The sequence below is a fragment of the Lactuca serriola genome, chromosome 6 (genome assembly GCF_051521515.1).
Source record: "Lactuca serriola cultivar US96UC23 chromosome 6, Lser_US96UC23_V15, whole genome shotgun sequence".
In the NCBI taxonomy this organism is placed as follows: Eukaryota; Viridiplantae; Streptophyta; class Magnoliopsida; order Asterales; family Asteraceae; genus Lactuca; species Lactuca serriola.
In genome coordinates, this window is record NC_136413.1 from 138,271,418 (window position 1) to 138,283,997 (window position 12,580).

The 12,580-nt window shown below is 29.6% G+C and overlaps 1 protein-coding gene across 1 annotated transcript; it reads left to right on the forward strand.

Annotated features, from left to right (window-relative positions):
- Positions 1–994: 994 nt before the first annotated feature.
- LOC145056946 (Galactosyltransferase family protein) lies at positions 995–7,102 on the forward strand. Its single transcript, XM_079004686.1, has 11 exons — positions 995–1,515; positions 3,179–3,257; positions 3,346–3,395; positions 3,508–3,680; positions 3,775–3,838; positions 3,963–4,035; positions 4,118–4,238; positions 4,313–4,400; positions 4,494–4,619; positions 4,708–4,817; positions 6,714–7,102. Exons 1-11 carry the CDS (start codon positions 1,385–1,387, stop codon positions 6,860–6,862), a joined length of 1,164 nt encoding a protein of 387 aa, XP_078860812.1. The 5' UTR covers positions 995–1,384; the 3' UTR covers positions 6,863–7,102.
- The last annotated feature ends 5,478 nt before the right edge of the window (positions 7,103–12,580 follow it).

Sequence of the window (12,580 nt, forward strand, 5' to 3'; positions counted from 1 at the left end):
TTGGTCTCTGTTGTTTGTTTTTGTTACGCGTTTGGTCTCTGTCTTATCTAAAAAGACTATTATTTAAATAGGAAAAAATGGTAAGATATGTAAGGTAAGATGATGGGGTGGGATTGTGGTGTGTTTATTTAAATAAATTAAAAAAATCAAGGGCAAAATAATTTTTTTAAGTAAGATAGGGACCAAGCACATAACAAAAACAAAAAATAGGGACTTTCCGAGTTAAAAAAATAAGTTTGAGACCAAACGCGTAAATTAACATTAACCATAGAGACCGTTCGTTTAATTTACTTAAAAAAATAATTCAAATTAAAATGTGCATTGCATCTTGTACTTAATTAGACTAACCTTATCATAATGTCATTATAGTTATGTGTATTATTCACCAAAAGAGTACCTATTATTAATTATTGGATGAAAGCCGATTGTAGATACAAAGAATGCATAAAATTAGTAGCAATAAACATTTTGTTGTAAAAAAAATAATTCAAATTAAAATGTGCATTGCATCTTGTACTTATTAGACTAACCTTGTCATAATTTCATCATAGTTATTGTGTATTATTCACCGAAAGAGTACATATTGTTAATTATTGGATGACTAATCATTAACCATAATTGAAAATATACGACTATTATATATCTTGTTATATTCTTTGTAAAAGCATCATAAAAAAACATGTAGAAATAGTATACTTACAAATTTAATATAATTTATTGTTTAGCCAAAATAAATACTATTAAACGATGTATAAAAGAAACTTTAAAAGGACGCAAAAACGACTATTTTTTGATAAAATAATCCATTCAAAAAGTATAACTCGAATTGGGAAAGAAAAAGATAATTGAATAGTCATTATTTATCCCAAAAATCATATACAGAAACACGAAAACTTCTGTCATACGTTTGTACGCTTGTGCGAGCATCATTGGGATTCAAAATAAATTTTATATATAAAATTAATCACGATTTTTCAAATTAAAGATCTTGAGCCAAACATGTTACCCACTACGAGTTAAATTATAAAACCCATTTCAGAATCGAATTATTGCATTAAGATTCGAGGTGTACAACATTAAATCTGATTGAAGTTTAGCCGCATTTGTCCATTGATGTCTGTATATTGTACCCTTTTTCAAACAAACACCTTTCCTCTTCCTTCATTCTCTCCTTCAATCTTGCTGCCTTTTCTCCTCGATGTCTCCTCCCATGGCGTTTCATGTTCTTGCTGCTCTTTAACACCCGATTAAAAGAAAACCGATACAAAACCAAAACCAAAATCAAAATCAAAATCAAAATCAAAAACAAAAACAAAAACACATATCTTTTTGATTTTATCTTTACTATTAGCATAAAGAAGAAAAAAGCTCTCTTTTTTCCGAGATGGGGTTTAAGTATGGGGCCAAACAAACCCATAACTACAAGCTCGGGTCCAGCTCCGGCGGCGTCTCCGCCAGATGGGTTGCAGTCTTCTGCATTGTTAGTTTTTGTTTCGGTGTCATCTTCATTAACAGGTATGTAAACTACACTCTTGTGTTCTTAGTTACAGATATGGTGTTCGAGTTTGATGTTTCCCTAGATTCTTGAAGTTTGTTTGTATTCGTATTTCGAAATTTGGATGAATGTTGTGTGCAATTTTTATAAATTTTTATTTTAATTTCTTTTATTTGAACTGGACCCAGATGGGGAATGGCGATGGTTTGTTTGTTGTTGATCGAATGTTTCATCTATTTTATTGGTTCGATGTCACTTTCTTGGAAGCTTATTTTATGAAAATGAATCGAATAGAATTATGAATTATGAATTATGCGATTTGGTGTTGTTAAACTGCTTCACTTGGATTTGGGTTTTTCTTAAACCTTAAATCAATAAGCATATTCCGAATTGTAAATGCAGTTTCTTTTAAACATGTGGTGAAAAAGGTTTACATTAAACATAAATAAAAGAAAGTAGGAAACAAAGGGGATAAAGATGGTGGAATCATAGAGAACATGTCCAAGATGGCATAAGAAAAATAAAAGATTACTTTTTTTTTTCCTATGGCTTAATTGTATTCTAAAGTTACATTACATACAAAGATAAGACTCCATGAAACTTTTAGAGCACATAAAAACCAATTATAGGCATTGAAAGATTGAGCTTATTTAGGCTGTGTTTTGGGCCACTGCTGATAAGCTACCTTATTTTTCGAGTTTTTTTAAGTTGTCATGTTTGGCAAACCAAAAAGTAGCTTATAAGCTAGCTTTTTAAAAAGCTATTTAGACTAGCTTTTTAGGAGTTTTTTTTCAAAATTTTCAAATATACCCTTAATTAATTATGTCATTTTATATCCTTTTAAATGTCATTTTATGTCCTTTTAAATGTCCTTTTATGGCTATGTTTGAAACACATTCTTTTAAATGTCATTTTATATATTGCAGCTAGTTTTACCAAACATTATTTTTTATCAATATCAGCTAGCTTTTTATTTAACAGCTAGCTTTACGGTCATCAACTAGCTTTTCAGCTGTCAGCTAGTACGCCAAACATAGCCTTACTCTTTTAAACCCGTAGAGCTTATTGTACTAGCTGATAGTTGAAAAAATAACTGCTAGCTTATAAGATACCTGATAAAAATAGTTATGGTAAAAACTAGATGATAAGCTAGTTGGAATATATAAAACGATATTTAGGCTATGTTTGGCGTACTAGCTAAAAAGCTAGTTGTTATATGAAAAGCTAACTGATAGCTAAAAAACTAGCTAATAAAATTTGATGTTTGGTAAAACTAAATAAAAGATATTAAATGACGTAAAAGGGCATTCAAAAGAATATGTTTTCTATAATTAATTAAAGGGCATATTTGAAATTTTTTAAAAGAGCTCCTAAAAAGCTAGTCTAAGTAGCTTTTTAAAAAAAACTCAAAAAATAAGCTAACTTATCTGTGGCGCGCCAAACACAACTTTAGAAGAATATGATTTTTATAGTTAATTATGGATATATTTGGAAAAATTTTAAAAAAAAATCTTGAAAAGCTAGTACTAGTAGCTTTTTATAAGCTACTTTTTGGCTTGAAAATAATCTTGAGAATTGGTGTGTTCAAATTGGATAAGCTCTTGTTTTAATCATTCTTGAAAACAAAATAAAGCTCAATTGTTTACAAGTGTCATAATTATGTTTTTCATTTTATTATTGTAGGTTTGGAATAAATTCCATTCATATCAAATTGGATGAGAAACAAAAACAAGTGGATCATGTTATTGAGTGCGATAACGAGGCATGTAATCGATATATTTCCTATTATAACATTATACTTTTGCTTCATTTACACCTCTAACTCTACAATATTTTAATTTTTTTTACAGGATTCTAAAGATATTCTCTCTCAAGTTTCACATACGCATGATGTCATCATGTAAAACTTTCTTCTTTCACTTGTTTACATTATATCAAGAAACTACAAATCATCAAATGTCTTAAATTACACAAAACAATCTCATAATTTCTAAAACAATAAAAACTTTCAGGACATTAGATAAAACAATCTCTTCACTAGAAACAGAGCTTGCGTCAGCAAGATCTGCAAAGAGACCCGAATCATCAAATCAACACCAAAAGTATTTCTTTGTGATGGGGATCATGACAGCATTTAGCAGCAGAAAGAGAAGAGAATCCATTAGAGAAACATGGATGCCTCAAGGTTTTAATTTCAATTTCTTTTTTTGATACTTTTCGAATTGTGTTTATTTACTTTTGCGTTCTTCATGTAAAACTTGTTGTTTTTATCGATTCAGGAAAGGATTTACTTCGATTGGAGAAAGAAAAGGGAATTATCATACGATTTGTCATAGGACACAGGTGGGTATTAATTATTAATAATTAATTTGGTAGATTTTTTAAACAATATAATAAACAAATCAAAACAATACGTTGCTATTTCTTGTGTTTGAAAACCCTAATTTTAATATTGTTTGTGATTTAGTGCAACATCGGGAGGGCTTTTGGATGATGCCATTGATATCGAAGACAAACAACATCAAGATTTTCTACGCCTGGTATCTATTCTTCCATTTATTTATCAAATGACAAAAATACCCTTCAAGACATTTTTCCTAATTAACCATTTTGAACTTGAAGAACCACGTGGAGGGATACCATGAGTTGTCTTCTAAAACTCAAATTTATTTCTCAACTGTTGCTGCAAAGTGGGATGCTGATTTCTACATCAAAGTCGATGATGATGTTCATATCAATCTTGGTTAGCCAAACTTATAATCTGTTTTAACAAATCTTTAAAATAGGCTAGGAGGGTAATTTGGTCATTTTCTACAGGAATGATTGGCTCCACCTTGCTTCGTCATCGTTCAAAACCTCGTGTTTATATTGGTTGCATGAAATCGGGTCCTGTCCTTGCACAAAAGTAAGATTTATAATTTAATTATGTGGATATATAAATATTTTTTACTTTGAGAAAAAGACCATTTTACCCTTGTTTTATATTTGTTAAATACAGAGGGGTGAAATACCATGAACCGGAATACTGGAAATTTGGAGAAGATGGAAACAAGTATTTTAGGCATGCAACGGGACAAATATATGCGATTTCCAAAGATTTGGCCACTTTTATTTCAGTCAACCGGTTAGCACTTTTGGTCAACTTTATTATTATTATTATTATTATTATTATTATTATTATTTGTCTAAATCTAATTATCAACTTTTTTTAGAAACATACTTCACAAGTATGCAAATGAAGATGTTTCATTAGGGTCTTGGTTTATCGGTCTTGATGTTGAACATGTTGATGATCGAAGCCTTTGTTGCCAAACGCCCCCAGGTAAAAATTCCCACCACTTCATATATAATGGTTTCCTTCACATGTCACAAAGAATATTGTAGAAATAAAAAAGATAAGATTTTTGAAATTTTTAGATAGATTTAAGAGTTCGAAGGGAGAATGCTGTTGAAGTATATGTTAGCCCTTATGGTGATAAAAGTAGCAAAAGTATATAACTTTTGTTGAATTATTACGAATGGGAAACAAAAACACACTAGCTATTTATACAAGCTATAATTACCTCTTTCTCTTTGACTTTAACTTGACTTCATAAGCACATTTTAGTTTATGAACTAGCTTATAAGCTAACTTTTTGATAAGCTACTTTGAGATAGTTTTTAATAAGCTTATGGGGCTTTTTCAAAAGTATTCCAAATATGACCTTAATTATATCTATTTTATTTTCGAACAACAAAAATTTGGTTCCAAAACCTCGTAGCTCGTTTAGTATATTTTTTTTTGCTTTTAGTTATATATCTAAAAATGTCTATTTATGTCATTTTACATTTGCAATCTAGCTTATAAGCTACTTTTCACCAAACACTATTAAGTATTAATTCATAAGCTAGGATATTAGCTACCAGCTAGCTTTTCAGCCAGTTTGCCAAACAGGGCCTTAAAGCTAGAAACTAAGGTGTTGTTTGTTTTTCGAAGCTAAAACGTGTGTAGTCTATAGACAACATCTTCAACCCTCTGCAGTTGATGAGGACCAAACGTCTGCAAACTGCAATAAAAAGTCTGTTTTTTAACGTCTGCAGGCTGTTAAAATAAACTAAAATTAACCATACTAATTGTTAAAGATCATTGTGATGATATGATTTTTAAACATGTTTATATAAAATAATTAAACATAATAATTGCTAAATAACAATAAATAAAATTGTTAATTTAGTGAACAAAATGTTCATTTTGTTAAATTTTCCAAAACAATGGTTATTTCTTCAGTTAGCTTCAATAGATCTGGTAATTTTAGTAATTAACTTTATAATTTATTAATATTGGTTATAGTTATAGACAATGTATCACAAAACAATATTAGAATGTAATTTACCAAACAGTTTTGAAATTATGTAAAGTATACATGAATTGTTATTAAAATAATAAACACGTTGAAAAAAATTAAAACAAATCTATGTTGAATAATAAAGTAAGGTGGGAAGTGATTTGAAGAGGATGGTCTAATGCTGCGCAGCACACCCACAACAATTTTTAAGTCAGAAGTCTTTTAAAAAACAAACAACTGTGAAAGGCCAAGTGTTTTGCGCGACGCAGCCAGAAGTTGTCAGAAGTGTTTTTTTTTCTTTTAAAATCATACATCCCATAAGAGACCCTAGTAACTTTGCTAAACATGAGGATTAACTTAGAGGGGGAGAAACCGTGTCGTTCCTTTTCAAGCCCATGCAACTCACATTGTTTCTTTGAATAGACGTTAAGAACACTAACTTAACATTTGATAAATGTTAGATACGATAATATGTTGTAAAAATCAAGTGTCACTCTTAAGTGAAATGAAGATCATCCTTATAATGAAAAGTCCATGTTTATAACGAAAGACGTTGTACACGTGCTAAATGTTGTAATCTTGAAACAATTTCCAACTTTCCACTAATTTATGTCCCAAATAATTTACGTTTTTCTCATTAGGTCACAAATGAACATTACGAGTATACTTTCTTGATTTCTATTTTTGGTAAAAGACTACTTTCTTTATTAGGGACTCGAAACCCTACAACTACAAGTTCATTTAAAAAATGGGATCAAAGCATTGAACATTAGTAAAATAAGTAAATTATCTTTAATTCTTTATATGCTTCCATTTTAATATACTTTCATTGAAATAAATTGTTAATTAATCTTTGAATTGAATGTTTGATAACTTCTTTTTTATCCAAATAGATTGCGAGTGGAAAGCACAAGCAGGAAACATGTGTGCAGCTTCATTCGATTGGAGTTGTAGTGGGATATGCAAATCAGTTGAAAGAATGAAGGATGTACACCAGGTGTGTGGTGAAGGTGATGACGCCATCTGGCACACCAGTTTCTGATGACGAAATTGCCCTTTTTGATCAAAAGAAAAGTAACAATTTTGCACATATGAAGTCTGGTTTGGAAAAGGGTAGGGTAGTAAATTAGATAATTAGTTCATCATGATCACGGATCGTATGCTTGTAAATCTGTAATTGGAAAGTGGGATTACTTTTGAGAATGATTTCGAGAGAACAAATCTCCATTTTTCATCGATCTTCTTTATATGAAAGTGGGATTACTTTCTTGTTTGGATAAAAGATGATTGATTTTGTGGGTATTCGACTATTCGTCACTTTTCAGTTCTTGAAATCGATGATCACATGGTGGAAAGTTATGAACGCATGTGGGGTCCATGAGAGTGTGAATCTTTTAGGGTCTTTTGATTGCTGTGAATTTGGATTTTAAACGTAAAAAACGTGCCTAATAAAGGGTTGGCAGGCCGGTGAGTGATGTGTCTAATTGCTAACTGGTTCGTTTTTTTTTGTGGATTGTATTCCATTGAAAACCGTTTCTTGAATCTAAAGCAGTTTTTTCAAGAATTGTTTCATACCAAGAAGTGAAAAGTAAACGTTTATAATGAGATGATTGAGTGATAGCGAAAGAAGTGATTTCATACTAACAAGATTTGTATGATATTGATGGTGGACGGCAGTAGATATAATGTTTACATTTTACAAACCCTTTAAAGGAAATTAAACAAGGTACTAAGATAGAAGGATTATTGTATCTTAGACTTGATCGACAAACAATCTGACAATTAGTATTGTAAACTAACATCAAATCGTTACTAATATTAAATGTCAACAAGCCAACAAATAATACCGATAATTATATATTGAATCGTCTCAAATAGTAAATTTGATTATTATTATTAGTTAATCACCAAGTTTTATTCAAAAATAAGACTAATCATTAATGTCCCGTTGGTGGACGAATTAAATACGAGACGGAAAAATTAAAAACGACCTAAGATCGTTGATTCTTGATTGTTGAAATTGCAACAGAATGAGTCTAGTCTTTTAACGTTTTTACGTTACTTAATAGTTGTAAGCTTCATCATAAAACCCGATATTTAATGTAGATTCTTGTTCTTTCCTACAACTATGGAAGAACCGATAAATAAAAATTGCAAATCGCAAAGAGAAGAGAAGAAGAAGAAATCTTGATTTGGGGGTTACAGTCGCAGAAAGCCTAGGGAGCTGCCAAAAAGTGATATGTGACTACGATAGGGCAAAAACTCTCTTTTAGTTCTTTCCCACCTATATGGGACTAAAAAAATTGTCAACTTGCAATTTAGCCGTATAAATTTCCAATAAATACATTATCTATGTCTATGTATATGGTTCCTTTTGAAAGAAATTAAAAACTCCATGTATTTAAGAAAAAAAATGCCAACTTATAATTTAACCTTCTAAATTTCCAATACAAACATTAGGAAATATATATATATATATATATATATATATATATATATATATATATATATATATATATATATATTGTTCCTTTTTGAAAAAAAAATCAAAAACTCCATGTGTTTAAGAAAAAAAAATTAACTTGCAATTTAGCCAATTTGAGACTAAATTTTTTTGTCAACGTGTAATTTAGCCGGGTTAATAACCTAGGAGGGTAGTAAGGTTTTAAGTTTATCTATATTAGTTTTTTTTTTTTTTTTTTTTTTTTTTTTTTTTTTTTTTACATGTTACACAAATATGGTTTGTTATAACCGTTTTTTTTTTTTTGTACATATTACACCAACATAGTTGTTATAACCGTTTAAAAAGGGATAATAATGTTTAATTTTGTCCACATTAGGTCTCTATTTTTAATATTTGTATCATTTCATCTAACTCTTTCACAATTTATATTGGTATCTAGTTAGATGACTTCATCATTTTATCTTCTCATTTCAGTTGCTCATTCACCACAACCACGGTTTTATTTGAAAAGTTACATAACAATTTTTTGTCACTTTTACAAAAAAAAAATTAATAATAATCAAAGTCTTAATGATTAAAGTTATATTTGGCACGCCATAACTAGCTGATAAGCTAGTTTATTTTTCGATCTTTTTTAACTTGTCATGTTTGACAAGCGAAAAAGTAGCTTATAAGCTAGCGTTTTAAAAAACTACTTAGACTAATTTTTTAAAAGTTTTTTTTTTTAATTTCCAAATATACCACTTAATTAATTTAGAAAACATATTTTTTAAATGTCCGTTTATGTCATTATAAAAATTTCAGATAGTTTATAAGTCAGCGGCAGAGATTGAGTCAATGTAAAAGAGTATCACTGACAAGTAATGTGGTATCTCTGATAAGTAATGGCGTATCTCGGGTATCTCTGATAAGTAATGGCGTATCGGGGATACGCCATTACTTATCAGAGATACCTCATTACTTGTCGGGGATACTTTTTTATATTGACTCTGTCTCATCAGAGATACCTCATTACTTGTCGGGGATACTTTTTTATATTGACTTTGTCTCTGCCGCTGGCTTATAAACTATCTGAAATTTATATAATGACATAAATGGACATTTAAAAAATATGTTTTCTAAATTAATTAAGGGGTATATTTGGAAATTAAAAAAAAAACTCTTAAAAAACTAGTCTAAGTAGCTTTTTAAAACGCTAGCTTATAAGCTATTTTTTGGCTTGCCAAACATGACAACTTAAAAAAGATCGAAAAATAAACTAGCTTATCAGCTAGCTGTGACGAGCCAACCATAGCTTTAATCATTAAGACTTTGATTATTATTACTTTTTTTTTTGTTTTTTTTTTTTTTTTTTTGTAAAAGTGACAAAAAATTGTTATGTAACCTTTCAATTGAAACCATGGTTGTTGTGAATGAGTGACTAAAATATGAAGATAAAATGTTAAGGCCATCTAACTAGACATTATTATAAATTGTAAAAGAGTTAGATGAAATGATAAAAATATTAAAAATAAGGACATAATGTGGACAAAATTAAACCTTATTACCCAATTTTAAACGGTTATAACAACCATGTTGTTATATTATGTACAAAAAAAAACTTAGGGACCTAATGTAGATAAAATTAAAAACTTATTATCTTTTTTAAACGGTTATAACAAACCATATTGGTGTAATATATACAAAAAAAAAAAAAAAACCCTTAAGGTCTTAATTTTGTCAAACTTAAAACCTTATTACTCTCCTAGGTCATTAACCCACTTTAGCCTTCTAAATTTCCAATAAATACATTGTGACATGATTTATTTTGAAAGAAGTCAACAACTCCATATATTTAAGAAAAATTACCAACTTGCAATTTAGCCTTCTAAATTTCCAACAAATACATTATGTCCTATATGTCTATGTACATGGTTCCTTGTGAAAAAAGTCAAAAACTCCATATATTTAATAACAATTGTCAACTTGGTTCATTTTTAACCTTATTAACAAATGTTAAACGGTTATAACAATTATGTTGGTATAATATGTACAAAAAAAGACCTTAGGGACATAATGTAGACAAAATTAAAACATTATTATATTTTTAAACGGTTATAACAAACCATATTGGTGTAATATGTACAAAAAAAATATTAATGACCTAATGTGGACAAACATAAAACCTTATTACCCTCCTAGGTCATTAACCAGTTTAGGCTTCTAAATTTCCAATAAATACATTATGGCATGATTCATTTTGAAAGAAGTCAACAACTCCATATATTTAAGAAAAATTACCAACTTGCAATTTAGCCTTCTAAATTTCCAACAAATACATTATGACCTATATATCTATGTATATGGTTCCTTGTGAAAAAGTCAAAAACTCCATGTATTTAATAAAAATTGTCAACTTACAATTTAAGCCTATACGGCACTAAGGAAAATTACCACCTTGCAATTTAGCCTTTTAAATTTCCAATAAATAGATTATGACTTATTTATATGTCTATGTATATAGTTCCTTTTGAAAGAAATCAAAACTCCATGTATTTAAGAAAAATGCCAACTAACAATTTAAACTATATGATACTAAGAAAAATTGATAACTTGCAAATAACCTTCTAAATTTCAAACAAATACATTATAAACTATATGTTTTTATATAGTGTTCCTTTTGAAACTAATCAAAAACTCCATATATTTAAAAAAAAATTGCCAAATTGAAATTTAGCCTTCTAAATTTCCAACAATTACAGTATGACCTATATGTCTATGTATATAGTTCCTTTTGAAAGAAATCCAAAAAAATCAAAAACTCCATGTATTTAAGAAAAATAGTCAAATTTCAATTTAGTCTAAATGAGATTAAGAAAAATTGCCAACTTGCAATTTAGCCTTATAAATTCCCAACAAATACATTATGACCTATATGTTTGTATATACAGTTCCTTTTGAAAGCTAGAAATTAAAAACTCCATGTATTTAAGAAAAATTGCCAACTTGCGTTTAACCTTCTAAATTTCCAACCCACACATTATGATAGGGATGTCAAAAAGTCTCGTGGGGCCCCGTCCCGTTTGAGGGAACTTTTTAAAAAAAAAATCAGGGGTGGGACGCAGGAGGGGGCGGGGGCAAGGTTAACCCTCGTTTTAATTTCGGGGGCGGGGGCGAGGGTAGGCAATCCCGTCCCGAAACCTCCATGGGACCCCGTTAATAAATTACACATATATTTACATATATTAATTATATAAATATAATAAACAATAACATGTTTTTGAGCTTCCAAAATTCGTTAAAAACATGTTTTTAAGTTGTTAGTATATTGATTTTAAGATGCCATAACTTTTTTATTTTTAACACGTAAAATTCTGATATAAATAATTATTTTTACCTAAAAAATAACTTTTTTAACCCAAAAAAAGACAACCTAAAATCAATCGGGGGCGGGGGTAATAAAGGGGATTCGGGGGCGGGGGCGGGGGTAGGAAGGCTGAACATTTCGGGGGCGGAGACGGGGGGACGGGGAAATTTCAGGGCAGGGCCGTAGAATGCACTCCCCGTCTCATTTGCTCCCGTTGACATCCCTACATTATGACATATACGCCTATATGATTCTTTTTAAAAAAACCAAAACTCCATGTATTTAAGAAAAATTGTCAACTTGCAATTTAGCCTTCTAAACTTCCGATAAATACTATGACTTGTAAGTCTATATATGGTTCATTTTGAAAGAAATCAAAACCTCCGTATAATTAATACATATCACCAACTTGCATTTAGCCTTCTAAATTTCCAACAAATATATTATAATCTATATGCTTATGTATATGGTTCCTTTTAAAAGAAGTCAAGTATTCTGACCTGTAAGTCTATATATGGTTCCTTAGGGACCTAATGTAGACAAAATTAAAACATTATTATATTTTTTAAACGGTTATAACAAACCATATTGGTGTAATATGTATAAAAAGAAACTTTAAGGTGCTAATATGAACAAACTTAAAACCTTATTACCCTCCTAGTTCATAACCCACTTTAGCCTTCTAAATTTCCAATAAATACATTATGACATGATTCATTTTGAAAGAAGTCAACAACTCCATATATTTAAGAAAAATTACCAACTTGCAATTTAGCCTTCTAAATTTCCAACAAATACATTATGGTCTATATGTCTATGTATATGGTTCCTTGTGAAAGAAGTCAAAAACTCCATGTATTTAATAAAAATTGTCAACTTGGTTCATTTTGAACCTTATTATCAAATTTTAAACGGTTATAACAACCATAATGGTATAATATGTACAAAAA

Coding starts and splice junctions, on each gene's coding strand:
- LOC145056946 (XM_079004686.1), top strand. CDS start 1,385: ATGGGGTTTAAGTATGGGGCCAAACAAACCCATAACTACAAGCTCGGG. Junction 1,516..3,178: donor GGTGTCATCTTCATTAACAG/GTATGTAAACTA, acceptor TTATTATTGTAG/GTTTGGAATAAATTCCATTC. Junction 4,620..4,707: donor ACTTTTATTTCAGTCAACCG/GTTAGCACTTTT, acceptor AACTTTTTTTAG/AAACATACTTCACAAGTATG.